This window comes from Mustela putorius, unplaced genomic scaffold, assembly GCF_011764305.1.
Source record: "Mustela putorius furo isolate JIRA1106 unplaced genomic scaffold, ASM1176430v1.1 tig00000738_pilon_pilon_pilon, whole genome shotgun sequence".
NCBI lineage: Eukaryota > Metazoa > Chordata > Mammalia > Carnivora > Mustelidae > Mustela > Mustela putorius.
In genome coordinates this window covers 6,214,049-6,230,421 of record NW_025421463.1, presented here as the reverse complement: position 1 = coordinate 6,230,421, position 16,373 = coordinate 6,214,049, and the positions used below count along the sequence as shown (strand labels likewise).

Sequence of the window (16,373 nt, the reverse complement as noted above, 5' to 3'; positions counted from 1 at the left end):
GGGTCAGGATTGCTTTTTCAATTCCATTTAAGAGACAGCCTATCTTTAATCAATGCAACTTGCAAAATTTTCAAGTCTGTTCGTGTATGCAAAAGAATGTTTCACAACTGTCACACTCTGAATTTGTGGTTCTAGCTCCTGAAGCTTCTAGAGCCCAGTCTAGCAAAAGTAGAAGAAAGACCTGAAAGGGATTTCATTTTCTTTGGAGAATGAGTCAGAAATTTCAGGCTAAAAGAGTTGAAACTACTGTAGGTGGCAGATAGTGTCTACTATCCTAATCCTACAAAAATTTGCAAAGCTGGGACTGTCTTTTGTGGGTTTGCATGGTGGCTGAATAAAATTGGGTAGCTAATTTTACAATCCTACATGCCTTCTAAATAAAAAATTAAAAAAAAAACAGAACAGAATTCATTATTGTAAATTTAGACTTGCAGACACAAAGTAGAAACTGTCCCACAGGTTTCCTTACCAGATGACATTTTGCCAGGGGCTGAGGGGAGGAGATAGGGAGGGACAGCGTGTAATGGAACAGAGTTTCAGTTTGGGATAACAAAAAATGTCTAGAGACAGTACGGATCATTATACAACCATGTGAATGTGCTTAATGCCATTGAATTGTCCAGTTAAGAACACTATACTCAGGGCGCCTGGGTGGCTCAGTGGGTTAAGCCTCTGCCTTCGGCTCAGGTCACGGTCTCAGGGTCCTGGGATCAAGTCCTGCATCGGACTCTCTTCCTGCCTCTCTGCCTACTATTGATCACTCTCTCTGTCAAATAAATAAATAAAATCTTAGGGGCACCTGGGTGGCTCAGTGGGTTAAGCCTCTGCCTTTCGCTCTGGTCATGATCCCAGGGCTCAGGGATCGAGCCCCACATTGGGCTCTCTGCTCAGCAGGGAGCCTGCTTACTCCTCTCTCTCTCTCTCTTTCTCTCTGCCTGCCTCTCTGCCTACTTGTGATCTCCGTCCGTCAAATAAATAAATAAATAATCTTAAAAATTAAAAAAAACCAAGGTACTTAGTGTTGCATTTTTTTTTAAACCATGGTCAGAAAAAAAAAAAAAAAAAGGCCTTCTGTGTCCTGGCTTCCATGCCAACTCAGTCCCATCTCCACCCCTCTTAGCTCGTAGGTCACCTACCAGCAGGGTCAGGGACTGCGGGCCATCCCCCGCCATACCCTGCTTCTACTCCCTTCCCTGTCTTTGCTCTACTCTGCTCCTTGTCGGCAGTGCCCCCCTCATCCACTTTCCCTGGCTCAGCTGTCCCTCACCATTCCTATTTAGAAAGTGGACAGTTGGGGGTCACATACCTTTTGAAAGTCAGCTTTGGGAGTCCATCTGGGATCTGAGTCCCCCCTCTGTCCTTTTCATGAGCAGCTCAGCTGATACCTGGGCAGTTTCGGGACCGAACTTTTGTGTCTTTTGTGCGTTCTGCATGGGTTTTCCAAGAAACTGGAAGTCTTGCCTGAGGGTGAGGGACCTCAACTGTCATGCAAACTTCCCCCTTGTTCAAAAGACCTACCCACTGCCTGCCACGCCCCACCCCTCCCCGACTTCCAGAGGAGAGGGAGCAAGGCTCAAATCCGTCCGGGGGTCATCGTTCTGGAAAGTCTTTGGGGATCTTGCGGGAATGTCACAGACTGAATCTTAGTGTCCCCCTAAAAGTCATATGTTGAAAGCCTATCCCTCTCCCCGTGGGATGGTATCGGGAAGGGAGGGCTCTGGGAGGCTTTAAGATTAGATGAGGCCACGAGAGTAGAGTCCTAGAGAGGGCAATGCTCTCTTCATGGACCTTGAAGTGTTTAACACGGAAGCAAAATTCTTGATTCAGGAGATCCAAGGAGACCGAAAGACGGTAGCGCACCCTGTCTGGGGGAACGTGGCTTCTGTGTGTGGCTCCCGTGCCCGGGGCCACCACGGCTCTGTCTGAGGACGGCTTCGGGAGACTTTTCTTCCTGACGAACTCTTGCGGCTGTAAAAACCACACTCACTTGTTGTGGGCAATTTAAAGACCCGACATAAGTTGTGACAGAAAAGGATCCGTATGACCTCCTACGGAGAGCGAACATTTTAATTTTATTTTTTATTTGTTTAAACATTTTATTTTATTTCGAACTTAACAGAAAGTTGCATAGAAAGAGCGTCCATATGCTCCTTCCCCAAATTTACAGGCTGGAAACAGTCTCCCCGCCTGCTTTAGCTTCATGTTTGCCTGCTCGCTCCTTAGCCGTTCGCTGCCACAACTGGATCTCCTGATCTATCCATCGATCTGTCATCTGTCTTCCCCACTGTGGGGGAAGGAACGGGGCGACTGCAGGAGACCGGGCTCCAGAACAAAACAAGAACCAGATTCATCCTGGAACAAGTGATCATCATGTTCCCGGGACCGTCCCAAGGCCAAGCGAGACTCGGCTGCCTTGCCTGCTCCGGCGTCGCTGTGGGGGACTTGCAGCAGACAGCCCAAAGGTGCCCAGAAATGCCATCCTGGCTCTGCGGAGGGGTCGGCCTATTTATGTCACTATCTCTGGTCTTTTCTCTATGATCTTACAAGAAAAAGTGCTTTAGGTTAAGCCCCTGCAGAGAGCAGTGATAGGAAACACAGGGGACATGGAGGAAACATGGTTTAAATCGCTCTGGGGAACATGTGGCAGGAGAAAAAGCCCAACTCTGGTCTCCGCAGAGGCTCCGCCTCCCGCCCTTCTCCCCATGCCCCGCTCCTGGACTGAGGGGGGCAGAGATGCAGGGAAGGGAGACCCTGGGGGGGGGCAGGGACAGGGGACCAGGGACAACAGAGCTCAGCGGAACTGAGCACAGGGACTAGAAAGAGGCAGCAGGAGCCTGGGGGAGAAGGAAAACCGACAGAAAGGAGCATCTCCCCCAAAGGGAGGAAGGGCCAGTGAGGGGGACATGGGAAGCAGAGGGGGCACGGGGCCCAGGACCCTTCCTGCACCTGGGGGCAGGCCAGGCCAGGGCTCACAGGCCTCCTTAGGGTCCCTGAGTCCTCTCGGCATCCTGTGAGCTCTGTGGTGGGAGAGGAGACAGGTACCTTCCCTGCAGGGCGCAGAAGCCGCCCTGCCACACAAACCCCCTGTCTGCGTCCTCGCCCCCACAGGGACTCTGTAATTCTCTCCAGGGACCCTGCCCCCACACTCACCACAGCCAGAATCCTCCTCCTGGGGGCTGACTGGTCACTCCCCACCACCCTTGCTAGACCGCTGAACCCCGAAAGCCCCACCCCACTGTGCCACCCCCTTGCCGGGTCCCAGCCCCTGTCCATCTGCGGGGATGACCCGAGGTAGGGTCCTGGCTGCAAAGTCCTCAGGCAGGGCTGTCTGTGCTCAAGTTAGGAACGTAGGCTTTCTGGGCAGGTTTGGAACCAGGACTCCGGGAAATGGCCCATGGGACCCGGCAGCCCCTGTGTGCTCCCAGCTACCCCAGAATGTTCTCCAAGCACGTGTGCTCCATTTCCACATGGCGAGATTCCCGCCCACAGGGAAGGCAAGTCTGGCTCAGTCCTTCCCTGTGTCCCCCAGCCACTGAACAGCACCCAGGAGCCCCGCCTCAGGGACCCACCACAGCGGGACCCAGGGATGGAAGGCCGGGCCAGGCAGCGTCCTGCCCTCAAGGAGTTCACAGTCTGAGGCAGACAGGGGAGGACCCGGGACCCCACCTCTCCATCCCACAGATCCCATTCTGTCTGCCCGTGGACCCCGCAATCTGGACTTGGCCCTGCAGCCGAGGGGACGACTCAGGACAGGGCACCCTTCCTCGTTGTCTGTGCCCACCGCACGCCGCCAGCACGACTGTGTTACACATGCTGGGAGGACAGGTATGGGGTTGGGAAGGGCCCCGCCAGCTGCACTTTCTCCCCGCCCGTTGGGCGTATCTTGGCCTGTCCCCGCCTGGTGCCTGGCTGTGGAAGACATCTGTAGGAAGCCGCATGGCCACCACTGGCCAGTTGCATGGCTGGTAACATACGTAAGCCTTGTGACACCCGTGTCCTGTCTGAGAGAGAGAAAGTTTTCTAGGGGCATCTGGCTGCTGGAGGCCGGGGGTGGGCAGGACAAAAGAAGGTGCAGAGGGCTTTCTGGAGTTGAGGGTGGTGCTTTTTCCTCTCTGTGTCTCCAACCAGTGGGAACAGCCTGGGAAGTTTTGGTGGCCTTTGCCAGTGGCCCCTGGGCTGCCCAGCCCTGAATTCAGGTGGTCCATGAGGGCACATCTCGTGCTTTTCTCTGGTGGAGTTGGGGACACGGTCACCCCTGAGACCCAGGAGCTGCCTACTGCCTTCTTCAGGCCCCCTATGTGTGATGACTGTCCCCAGGGCCCCCGCCTCAGGTCTGATCTTCTGTCCACATGGCCACTGGGCTTCCTCCCTGCCCATGGCCTCGGACCCCATGGGTCCCAACCCAAACCCCTTCTCCGTTAGGGGGCAGCTTAGGTGGTCAACATAGGATGTCTAACGGGGTGACGCTGCTGACCCCATGTGGAAGGTGGCCTTCCTCCATGGTGATGTGAGCTCAGTGTCACAGGGATTTTGTTTCAGAAGAGAGGCCAGGACCTGGTTTGGGGCTGATCTGCTCCCAGGCGGAGGGGGGGTCCTGCTCCTCCCCTACCAGGACCCCCAGATGCAGCAGGGCCAGGGGTGGGGGGGGTTCACCAGGGGCCTTTCTCAGCCTACAGTGGGAGAGGGTTTCCAAGCAGCATGTCACAGGGATGTCTGCCCAACTGGACAGATGCTTCGGCATCCGGTTCCTGGGGATTTCCTCTGGCCATCTGCCTACAATACCCGACGACCGCTAACACTCAGTGCAGCGGCTTCCTTGAGAACACTGCATGCTGGGACCCACGCAACACGTGCTTGTGGGGGACTTGTGGGATCCAGTGAACCGGGGATCCTCCCCACGTAGAACATCGTGTGTCCTTTTGAATATCGATGCTGTCCCCCCAGGATCTGAAGAGTGAGCATTCCTTTTGGGACAGGTTTCAGACTTGGGGCAGCGAGTATGACAGGCCGGGGGCAGAAAGGGGCAGGCAGATGCGGACACAGTCTGGGCTCCAGTGCAGGGCAGCGGACCCCGTGGACAGAGGCCGACCCCGCTCCCAGGCCTGTGCCCGTCTCCCTCCCTGACTGTTGGCCCCTCCTCAGTCTGAGCTGGAAGTCAGGGGTCACTGGTTTTCCAGAACCTTACTGTGGGCAAGAAAGGGGGAACAGGGGAGTCCTAGGTCGGCTGTCTTGGGTCTCTTTCTCAAGTCCGGACATGGCCACTGGGTGCTCCCGTGGGGTCCTATTTAAAGCCCGGTTTAAGGAAACGATAAGAAAGCGTCTTAACGGTGGGCTTAGTGTTAGACAGGGGAGTGGTTTAGGTCCTTGGGAAAGTTCTGTCTGTGAAAATAAAGGGCCAGTGGGCTTCCTTTCCAGAAAGTAATTGCTTCCTGTAGGAGCCTGTCTAACTTCCTCTTCCAGAAGGAGCCCCTTTATGCTTTCGAACAGGGCATCTCAGACTTGGCTATGCTGGTCAAACTGCATGCATTCATGTCCTCACCACTCTCCGCTCTGGGGAGGCCCCCCGATGCCCGCGCACTCGGCCTCCTCCGTGCCAGGCTGCTCAAGCTGGGAGCCAGAAGGGGCAGGACAGGCGAGGGAAGATTTGTGGCCTGAGGGTCCCCAGCATCATCTTGTGTGCGGGGGACAACCGTGTCACACCTTGCCCTGAGCCCTGGACAACGACCAGTCACACAGCCCCGCCCAGTCCCGGTCACTCTGCATCTGCTCTAGTGACAGGCCTGGAGGCCCATCTTGTTCCCTCTGTAGCACAAGAGGGTCTCCAGAGGAACCCCCGGTGGGAACCTTGTTTCTGGGGTTTCCCGTCTGCCACCGTCCAGGGACGGCCATGGCTCTTGTCCACTGAAGGACGCACAGGCTCCGAGGTTGTCCGGTCTGTTCCCTCTCTCTCCCGCCCCGGGACTGAGTCACGCCGGCTAGAGGAGCTGCTGTCTGGGGGCGGCTGCCACTGGGGCCCCAGGAGTCCAGCAGGAGAAGACGGGTGCTGGGAGGGGAGCCGGGGGGCAGGGCCAGGGGCAGGGGCTCACAGCAGCCTGAGCTCCCCAACTCCTGTGTCCGGGAGAGAGCCCGGAGCCCCACAGCCGGGGGCAGCTCTCCCTGGCGGGCAGCCCCTCTCCCCCAGCGCCCTGTCCTTAGGCTGCTTCGGTCCTGTCCTCCCCTGGGCCCCTCCTCTCCATTCTACCCTCTCCCTGGTCCCTTTGCTCCACCAGCTCCTTCCCTGTGGGGCGCAGCCCTCCCTGCCTGAGCCCCTCCCCCCCCCCACCCCGGGGGCCACAGGCTCTCTCCCTGCCTCTCCGTCCCTCCCTTGTCTCCAGCTGAGTCAGGACTCTCCCCAGCCCCTTCAGTCAGCCTGGGAGGCAGGACACCCTTTGGGCCCTGACGGGGCGCCGGGTCTGTGAGGACGGACTGCGGACTTGCTCTGGGCCTCAGGAAGGCCTCGTGCACACCCACCAGCGGCCAGGCCTCCCCTCAGGGAGTGTGGACACCACGGAGAGCAAGGGGAGGGAGACCCTGGCCTGTGGGGGTCCTGCCCTGCTGTGTGTCTTGTGTGGGCCCCAACAGGGGGCTCTGCCCCAGGTGCCCTGTGTCAGGAAGGGGCAGAGCTCAGCTGCTGAGCAGGGAAGCCCCTCCCTCTGGCTTCCTCCCCAGGGCAGACCAGGGGTGAGGACTGGAGAACCTCCCACTGCCCCAAACCTCAGGTGTGCGGGTCCCTCCCCAGTATTTAGATTCCTTCTTTCTATTCTCTTGCAGCAAGGCTGTCATTTCAAATCAGTGTCCCTGACAATAGGATTGGTTGGCAGGGGGGGCGGTTTCTGATTTCTAGAACCCTCCACCCCCAGCAAGTCAGGCTTAGCAGATTCTTCTCCCAACAGAGGGAGTTGGTGTGATCCCGCTGAAGGGCCCCCCTGGAAGGGAGAGGTATCTGCCTGTGGCTCTCTGGACTTGGGACACGTTTCCAGAGAAAACCTTTGGTACAAGATCCTTGATATTGGCGTTCAGATCTCTGCATTTGAAATCAATTCGTCACTTCTCTAAAAGCGGAAAACTCTTCTGACAGCGATGAGTATGATCTTAACCCGTATATTTGAACTTAAGGTAGATTTTCCAGGACAAGTAAATCTACTCAGATTTTTCTTTCAAGAGGACTTCTTTGGGCTCATGGCCTTTTGCTGGTTTCCGTGGATCGATCTGGAGGGCGGTGGAGAGCAGCTCTGCATGGCTTGGGAGGAAGTGTTTTATTCTGCTGGTCACAGAGGCCTCCCCTGCGTGGTCTTTGGGGAGACTGAAGTCCATCGTTCAGGCTTCCTGCTGAGGGAGGAGACCGGGGACTTGCATGGCACAGGCGGGCAGTGAGACAGGTGGGCGGGGGCAACAGAGAAGGGGTCTGGCAGCCCCAGAGATGGGGAAGGGAAGGGGCCCCAGGGGGTGAGGGAGCAGAGGAATCTCTCCAAGGGGGCAGGAGGGGTGGCATGGCCCCAGGAGGGAGCAGGTAACCCAGCGGAGGCTGTGAGAGGGGCAGGGGGAGGCCAGGCAGTGGAGCGGAGGGAGGAGGGCAGGGGAGGTGGCAGGGAGGGGGGAGGCGCCTCACCTGGAGAATGCGATGCAGGGTCTCAGAGAATTTCTGACTCTCCTTGTCCAGACCCTGCCAGGGCTGGAAGCTTCTTCCCTGGTGGAGCACGAAGGTGTCCCAGCAGTGCTCAAATTCTGCAGGGGGGCCGGGGAGGGACATGAGCCATGCTCCGGGGAGGGCTGGGCGCCACCTCAGGTCTGAATCTCAATGACAGGCTGTGTCCCTCCTAGCTGCACCCCTGCTCTCTCCCCTCTGGGGCACTCCCTGAACCCCCAACCCCGGGACTCTATCTTCTGGCTGGAACCTCAGCCAGCCTGGCCTCCGTTCTTCCTGCAAACCCCAGTCTCCCTGGCATGCCCACCCACCATTCCCCCCTGCCCTTCGGCACACGCCTGTCCTGCGCTGACCTCTCTCTTCTCAGCGACCCTGCTGTCCTCTGCTGTCCAGGCACCCGAGCCTCCCCTCCGCACGCAGCCCACAGGGGGACCCCTAGGGACACTACTCTTGTCCTCCCCCATAGCACCCCCCCCAGGCCTCTCCCTACCCTCCCCCCACCACCCCTGTGCCCTGCAGGAGGCCCACACTGACCCCTGGCGGTCATGATGGCGATGCTGGCCCCAGCCCTCTTCAGGGTGCGCAGCCCCTGCTCATACTGTCCCACGCTGTAGATGCGGGAGGCATAGAGGTTCAGGCTCACGTGGCTATTGTCCCCCAGAAACTCAGCCATACGCTGGGCACAATCAGCACAGGGGCTCCAGGAGAGAAAGCAGGTGACCCGGTACTGGTGTTCCGGGTCCAGGTTCCAGGACTGGATCTGCTTTAGCAGGAAGGACTCCGCATGGCGGGAGAGCATGGGGTACCGGGCACTCTGGGCACACGAGAGGCAGGAAAGGCTTCTGTCATTGGTGGTGAACATGGGGGAGGGGGCACCAGGGAGAGGCAGGGAGGTCCTGGCCTCAGGCACAAGATGCAGGGGGAGCCTTTCTCAGAAGGAGCCGAATGGGATCTCCCTGCAGTGTTCCCAGGCTCCAGGCTCCCCCCCACTGGCTGACAGGCCCACTAGGGCACGTTCTCAGGGTCCGGAGCACCTTGCGTCGGCCTCTGTCGCTCGGGCTCTGCATCCTGCTCTACCTGCCGGGCCTTCTTCAGATTCTTGAGATTTCACTTATCATGGGATTTGCCTCAAGTTTGACTTTGAAAAGATTGCGTTACATTACGTGTCAGCGTGACCACGGAGTTTCGATGTTTGTGCCCCAGGGAAGGGGCTTCAGGACCCTCACCTAGCGGGGCCGTGCAGACAGCAGCAGAAGAGCCCCCGGAAAGGGAAAGGGGGACCAGGGGAGCTCCGAGTTCCCTGGCCTGGTGCCCTGGCAGTGGAGGCTTCCTCCACGCAGGGATCCAGCCCTGTCTTCACCCACCGCCACCGAACCCCACTCCCACCTTGGCACCAGCGCTCCTGCAAGCTTCTGCCCTGGCCTTCACCCTGTGCTGAGCCCACGGGTGACACAGAAGGGCTCACTCTGCAGGGAGGAATGGGGAAGGGGCACCCAGCCGACAGGCGCCTGGGCATGGGGTGAAAGTCATTGTCGGGGCTCACAGAGCTGTGGAGATGGGTGCAACCTGTCCAGGGAGCGATTGCCAGCCCGGGACCTGGAGCAAGTCAGGTCAGCGGCGCAAACTCAAAGATCTGGGCAGAGTGGGATGGGGACTTGGGGACCGAGGGGGGCTCCCTGGGCGATGCTGGAGTGGGGAGCAGTGCCCTGGGCAGGATCTCCAGCAGTGGGCAGGGGTCCTGCCAGGGTACCCGCTGGTGAGCAGGGGGAGCGTCGAGAGCCAACGGATCTCAGGGTCTGTGGCCGGCAGCCGCCCCAGGCAGGGGCCAGGGAAAAAGCTGACCCCTTGTCCAGAAGCCTTTTCGCCTGTCCTAACCCTCCCTCAGAGGCACAGCAGTTGGGGTGGGCGAGGAAGGAGGGTCATTCGGTGACAAGAGGAGGTGGTGCCCGTCCCTGGGACAGTGTGACTGCTTTCTGACGTGTGGCTCCAAGCAAGAAACCACAGCAGAAACAGTCCCCACCTGACACTAGGCTGAGGGGTGGCCGTTGTGGGGACCGAACGGGAAATATTGATGAGACCCGCTCAGGTCCAGCCAGAACGTTCTACCGCGAACGTCCCAGGATGGGGAGGCCGTGCGAGCTGGGGTCCGGCTGGACTGGTCACCTTATTGCGCAGGACGCCCTTGTCCTGGCCCGGAGGAATCCCGGATCCCTGACCGGGATGCTCGACCTCGTAGCACAGGTAGGTCCTGGGCAGCCAGATTGCATTGTGGAAGTTGTCGATGAAGGTGTCCTCATCCAACCTGTGGACAAAGGTTTGGGGAGGGATTGACGATGTGGCCTCCCCCTGGAGTATGGAGAGTCCTTTTGCTGAGGGATGTTTGGCACAGACGAGAGATTTTACATTAAAAGTGAAGATACTCAGGGTTTCTGGGTGGCTCAATGGGTTAACCCTCTGCCTTCGGCTCAGGTCATGATCCCAGGGTCCTGGGATTGAGCCCCGCATCGGGCTCTGGGATCAGCAGGGAGCCTGTTTCCACCTCTCTCTGCTTACCTCTTTGCCCACTTGTGATCCCTCTGTCAAATAAATAAATAAATAAATAAAATTTTAAAAAAACAGTGAAGATGCTCAATGTTTAAACACCTCAACTCTTTCTCATGGGCTTCTTGCCTTTTGCTGGTATCCCACACCCTTTTCCCCTGTACCCCACATTCTGGCCAGACCCACAGAGGATGGGTTTCCACTGGCTTTGTTGGATCCACCCAACCTCCCTCTGGGACCCTTTCTGGGAGCTCCCGGGGGGCCTGCCCGCTGCTCTGTCAGGGGATACCCAGAGTTGCCCAGGGTGCTCAGACCCTCTGCTGGGTCCTCTCCCTCTGCCCGTGGTAGGTTCTCATCCCATCTCCTGGCCTCGCTGTCCATCCTTGTCCCCGAGGAGCTACTCCCCTGCATGGAGGGACATCCTGGGGCTTTCCCCTTTGGTTCAAGGTTGGCCCACACAGTGCGCACCAGGCCCACACACACCCGTGCAGGACCACTGCCAAAAAGAGGACCCAGGAGCCTTGACTTCTTAAATAGTCATGGGATTTTCCCTAAGGATGAAAATACCAAAGCCCTTTGCTGGCCTGAAATCTTAAAGCTGAAAGGGACCTCCTGACCCTCAGCTCAGAGGGATCCCCCAGCAGGAAGCATAGACTCCCAAGGACTCTACTCCCATAGATTCCCCAGGAGCCCGGGCGAGGCCGGTTGGACAAGCAGATTGGGCATGAGCGGACGGGGCTCGGTGGGCGCAGCACGGGCCAGCAGGAACAGGCAAAGAAGAGCAGGGACCCCCAGGGGTCCAGGAGGAGACCTCGAGGGAGTGGCATGTCCCCATCCGGCAGCCCCGAGGAGGGGCTCAGGAGCAGAGGGCATGCAAGGGGAGGTTACCTGTCCCAGGCCTCTGCGCCGGCATCCATGTCGCGGTCCCTTCACCACGTCGGGCTCTGTGTCTGCGGCTTCTCTGTCTTGTCACGCCTATGCCGTGCTCTCAGGGTGTTCATCAAGGACCCAGGCGCCTTATAAGCTGTCAGAGCTCCTGGAACCGGCTGAGCTGGCATGACTGGGACACACCCCGTCCTAGACTCGGGCTACTCATGCCACCCTCATGGGTATTGACGAAGGAGGAACTTCTCTGCCAGCGGTCACATCCCTAAGTCCTCAGGGTCAAGTTAGGTTTTGGTTTCTCTGCTCTGACAAAGGCCCTACCTGGAAGCCTCGAGGAGTGACCGAGGGCAGATGGGGTCCAGGGAGAGTCGGGTCCCACTGGGCAGCAGGGCCCAGCACGGCAGGAAGTGAGAGGACAGGTGTCCGGGCCTGGAGGAAGGTCCTGGCCCAGGACACAGTGCCCCAGAGGGAAGGCTCCTGGGGAGCCCCACCCTGGGTCCCCCTCAGCAGCCAGCAGGGGCAGGGCCTGGCCCAGGCTCCCCTGGACCAGCTGGGGGAGACCCCTGTACACACTTGCACACAACAGGGGCGTGGGAGGGCGGGAGCTTCTGGTCTGAGAGCCTCAGCAGAGCCTTCACCCCTGCACCTGCCAAGGGAGGATGACAAACCCGGCTGAGCTGCCCTCAGGAGCCCAGCACCCAGTGGAGGATGGCAAACTGGCCGTGGGGCACTTGTACCCCGTTACCTGCAGGGGAAAGAGAGGCTCCCAGAGGGAATGGGACGTGGCCAGGACCGCACAAGTGTGGAAGGATGCAGCGCTGTTGGGGGGATACAGGCCTCCAAAAGGGCAGTTCTCTTGCTCTGGGGTTGCCCTCAGGACCACGAGGAATGAGGGGGAATTTGCATTCCCGCCCTGAGCAGGTCCCGGAGTCCCAGCTGGCCTTGCGTCCCCTTGGTCGGCCCCTCTGTCCCACCGACTCCCCCATACTGGCTTCCCCTAGAACCCACAGTCCTGGCCCAGGGCGGCCCCTCCCTGGGGGATGTGTCTGTCCTGGGGTTACCTGGGACAACTGGGGCCTGAGTCACAGCCTCTGCCTGCACCGAGAGCCACCGGGCTCATCCCCCTCCCAGGCCGAATCTCATCCTGACACTGGGAACCTCGACACCGTGTCCCCTCCTTCTCGGGCAGGCATCCCTGGTCCCGGAGAGATGGGAGGCTGCCCTCCCCGTACCTGCACTGAGGTTCCTCCCCTCTCCTCCATCCTCTAGACCCGGTCCCCTCTGGCCTTGATACGGTGCCCTGGGGGCCTAGGTGGTCTCTGGCACTCTCGCCCAGGACTCATACTTCCCAGGTCCTAGGGTCTGCACACAGCAGACCCGCACACCCAGCCGTCTCCGGCGCTCCTGACCTGGAGCCCTCATCCCCATCTGGACTGGGCCTGCAGAGGCTAGACGCGGGCCCCTGAGGATTTCCCCGAGCCAGTCCCTAGCTCTCGCCTTCCGTGGTGGGCTGGATGGGGGGATGAGGCCCTGAGGAGACCAGGCTTTCCTCCAGGACCCCCTGAAGTCTCTCCTGGCCCTCACCCGCTGGGGTGATCTCTGCTGGTTCCCGCACACACTAGGTTTCCTTGGAGGGACCCCTGTGCACTAAGGCCCATACTGGGGGCAGACGGTGTCTCTAGGAGTACGGGGTCCTGCTGCACAAGCCCCTGGCCCTTGGTGGCCCTCGGAGGGCAGGGCCTTCCTACACCTGCCCTGCCTTCCCGGGGGCACCAGTGAGTAGCTGGAGCACCCATGTCTCTCTGGGCTGAGCCTGCATCACTGGGTCTCCTGACCAAAGGTGCCCCTTCAACCATGCTGCCACGTTTGGCGGGGAGACCAGTGGGGGCCCAGTGACAGGGAGGGCACTTTGATCCTGCCTCCCCGGGGGCAGACTCCCTACTAGGCTTGCTCCTCTGGCAGCAGCTCTGAGGCCTCCAGTTCTGGAAAATCCCCTGGTACCCCATCCTTCCCGGATCCCCTGACCCCAGCCTGTCCTGACCCCCCACCCTCATTGGGTTCTGCCCGCTGCCACCTGGCTGCCGGCTCAGAGCCAGACAAGACCGGCCCCATGCGTCTCCATGTGGGGAAGTCGCCTTTGCAATAAGGCGACCAGAACACGGGCAGAAAGAGGATCCGTGTCCTGGGAATGCCAGAGGGACATCGTGGGGAACAAGGTTTTGAGTCACCTGAGTCTGGGCGATGAGGGCCAGGAGCTAGAGGGGACACTGCGTGGGAGTGGGTGGACCTCCCCTCTCGGTTCTCATGCCCCGGTCCTTCCAGAAGGACCCCTGCCCCGACATCCTCCCACCACCTCCCTAACCCCCCTGGAGCTGGACTCCCTGGTGCAGCAGAGGCGCAGGCACTAGTGTGGTCCCGGGCCCGAGCTCCCCGAGGCCAGGGGAGACCATGCTTTGGTAAAGGCCACAGCGGAGCCTGGTGGTGAACTCTGGGTCCAGGAATCGTGCTCGACACCCCAGATGTGGCCATGACCTGAAAACACGCAGGCGGCTTTCCTCCGTCCCCGAGGCCAGAAGCAAGAGCAGGGCAATCGTGTCCCCCACGGGAATGACCGCCCCCTCCCACAAGTGTGCCTCTGGACCACTGAGGGAACCTGTAAAACGATCCCTACAGGAATCCTGCTGAAATTCTCCCTCAAAGCGCGCCAGGGTCCCAGAAGGGAAGGGAGGACCTGGGTCCCTTGTGAGAGCAGATGTGTGTCCACCCCAAACCCCGGGCAGGGGCAGGCCATGCCAGGACTTATCCTGTTCCCCTGTCAGGCAAACTGAGAACAGGGCGGTCTGCCCCGGCGGAGCTGAGACTGGGATCCCAGACACAGACTGAAGCCAGAGGGCCCCAGGGAGGGTGCACGCACCCCTGCTCAGTCTGAGTCTCTCTGGGACTTGGGGCATGGAAGGTCCCGTTCGTGCCTGGACCCCAGGCCAGGCTGCTCTGGCTGAGGTCCCAACCCTGTCTCCTTGCGGATGGCCCCCAAACCCTATAGCCAGGGGCGAGGACAGACTGCCCATGCCCTGCCCAGGACGGGGTAGCGTTCCCGGGCTGTGTCATGTCCTCTTTCCAGCTCCTCTGGGTCGTCCCTGGCTCATGGGCAAAGTTCTGGGACTGGGGTCCGGAGATGACAGGGTCCTGGGGTGACAGGGCCCTGGGCTAGGGACAGGTCTTCCTGGAACCTACCCTCTGAAGACACTGGCTGTGGGGACCCTTCCTCCTGTGGAGACTCTGTCCTCTACCTGGATTGCCCCCTCTGCCCTGAGTGACTGCATTGGGGATTTTTTGGTGATTTGCTTCTAGCGACAGAAGTAAGGATGGTGTCAGAGCCCAGAAAACAAAACCAAAAGAGTGTTTTCATGATGAGTTTCTTCCAACAACTACCCTTTGAAAAGTTTCAACATTCTGACATTGGTCTGAGCCCAGATAGACACTTGGGTGTGTCTGGTAATCCCGGGCTGGTTCCCTTTCGTCATGTCCGGTCTTGTAGGATTATCGGTGCTGGATCATGGTGTTTTGGGAGATTTGCTCAGGCACAGGTGAATGCGACGCCAGGTTTCGTCATAGCAGTGTGTCCTGAAGTTCCAGGGATATCGGCAGGAGGGACCCACTGAACGTGAGGTATATGCAAAGTTCACGGCCTGGAGACAGAGGTCGATGTCCGGCCTCCCCTCAGCCTGGGAGAAGGACCTCACTGGTGTGAGCCACGCCCCAGTGTCCCTTTCCCTTTTCCCCACAGCCTGCTCCGGGCCTCCTCCTGGACTGGGCTGGAGTCCTGACTCTGCTCTGCCCTCGGACCCTCAGCCCAGAAGCTCGCGGGGCAACTGACTGGTAATATTGGGATTGTTCACTTGACCATCATATACCTGTTGCAGAGAGACCCAGGTATTCAGGCGGGAAAAGGCTATGGATGCGCCCAGCATACCCAGTTTCTGCCATTCCCAAGACACACGGAACCCTGTGGGGCCCTCCACTGCCCACCTCTGAGTTCTCCGAGGAAGGCGTCGGGAGGCTGTTTCTGTTTCAGGCTCTGACAACCTGAGCCTTCTGGAAAGCTGGGCCAGTTGCCTGGTCTGGGCCAGAGCGGCTGTCCCTCCCTTCTCTGATGGCCCCTCGTCCTCGGGATAGAGCCGTAGGCCTTGGGGCTGTGAGCTCCTGGATCCTTTCCTCCATCTTCCCCCTCCTTTTCCTGTGCCTACTGTTGTGTTCTGCGTGCCCGTGTGTGTGTGTGTGTGCATGTGTGTGTGTGTGTGCATGTGTGTGTACATACTTTGGGGGTGACAGGAGGTTCCATGGTGGGAAGTAGGGGTCTGGCCTCCATCCTGGGCTCTCAGGAGAGACGAATCACCAAAATGTAACTGACACGCCGTCTAGGCATTTTCTCGGCTCTGAACGAGAGTTCCCTCCCGGGCTCCTGGGTGTCCTTCTCTGTCGCACGGAAATATCCATTTTATAAAGTCGGGGATGCTGTCAGAACTCAGGCCCCCCACTCCCCCAGCTCAGCCCTTCCTGTTTGTTTTCCGCTATTCTCCTCCGCGACCAGAGGGTTGCGCAACTCCAGGCTCCACGTCTCATCCCAGGACGAGAGAGAGGGCAGGGCCAGCCCAACACCCTGGCGCCTGCTGGGAAACCGTGATTCCCGAATGTGAATGTGGCCCGAGAGAGGCCCCTCGTTTACGGTTCCTAGTGGTGCTCCATTTGGAGACCCTGTTTGTCCTTCCCCTTTCTGAGCCCTCCTGCTTACCAGCCCCTTCTTTGGGGTGTCCCCCACGCAAGCCCCTTACCCTGCTCTCTCTCCACACCCTCCTCTCCGGCGCTGGCCACGCCGCTCGCCTCTGCGGATGCTCCTCACCTGCAGCCCAGTTCCCCACACCCCCCTCTAGTCTCCTGGCTGGACCCTCCCTCCTGTGGTCCCGCAGGTGTCTCTCCTATGGGGTCTCTGTAGGGATGTTTGACAGAAGAGGCTGGACTTCACGCTGAGCGCTGACTTCTCCATGCTCAGGGGCCTCGGGCTTCTCCCCGGAAACACGGGGACTTTGTCAGCGAAGGACCATGGGGATGGCTGTGGCACTTAAATGACCAACCAAATGTCAAATGTTTTAGACTATGTCTGAGATCATTATTCCTCAACAAATGATGATGTTATTTTAAAAAAATGGAGCGGTTATCCTTGTTTAATAACTCATTCAATTCACCCACATCGCTCCGTCCTCTG

General features: G+C 59.1%; 1 protein-coding gene and 1 long non-coding RNA gene across 3 annotated transcripts; one reads left to right on the top strand and one right to left on the bottom strand.

Annotated features, from left to right (window-relative positions):
- Positions 1-7,124: 7,124 nt before the first annotated feature.
- LOC101674184 (DNA dC->dU-editing enzyme APOBEC-3G-like) lies at positions 7,125-11,304 on the bottom strand. Of its 2 annotated transcripts, none has more exons than XM_045083845.1 (5): positions 11,114-11,304; positions 9,848-9,986; positions 8,219-8,498; positions 7,649-7,764; positions 7,125-7,365 (listed from the first exon to the last, which is right to left on the bottom strand). In XM_045083845.1, the coding sequence occupies exons 1-5, from the start codon at positions 11,140-11,142 to the stop codon at positions 7,357-7,359; spliced, it is 573 nt and encodes a 190-aa protein (XP_044939780.1). In that variant the 5' UTR covers positions 11,143-11,304; the 3' UTR covers positions 7,125-7,356. The 2 variants fall into 2 exon arrangements, with proteins under 2 accessions (XP_044939780.1, XP_044939779.1); XM_045083844.1 differs by having other exon boundaries at positions 7,125-7,368; positions 11,114-11,302.
- Positions 11,305-14,584: 3,280 nt separating this feature from the next.
- Positions 14,585-16,038, top strand: LOC123393083. The gene is made up of 2 exons (XR_006607809.1): positions 14,585-14,779; positions 14,898-16,038. It is a non-coding gene; the product is annotated as an uncharacterized LOC123393083 (long non-coding RNA).
- Positions 16,039-16,373: the final 335 nt, after the last annotated feature.

Excerpts from the sequence above, each read along its gene's own strand:
- LOC101674184 (XM_045083844.1), bottom strand. The coding sequence starts at position 11,142 with ATGGATGCCGGCGCAGAGGCCTGGGACAG. Across the intron at positions 9,987-11,113 it reads GGCGCAGAGGCCTGGGACAG|GTTGGATGAGGACACCTTCA; the intron begins GTAACCTCCCCT and ends CTTTGTCCACAG. Across the intron at positions 7,765-8,218 it reads CGCCATCATGACCGCCAGGG|AATTTGAGCACTGCTGGGAC; the intron begins GTCAGTGTGGGC and ends GCCCCCCTGCAG.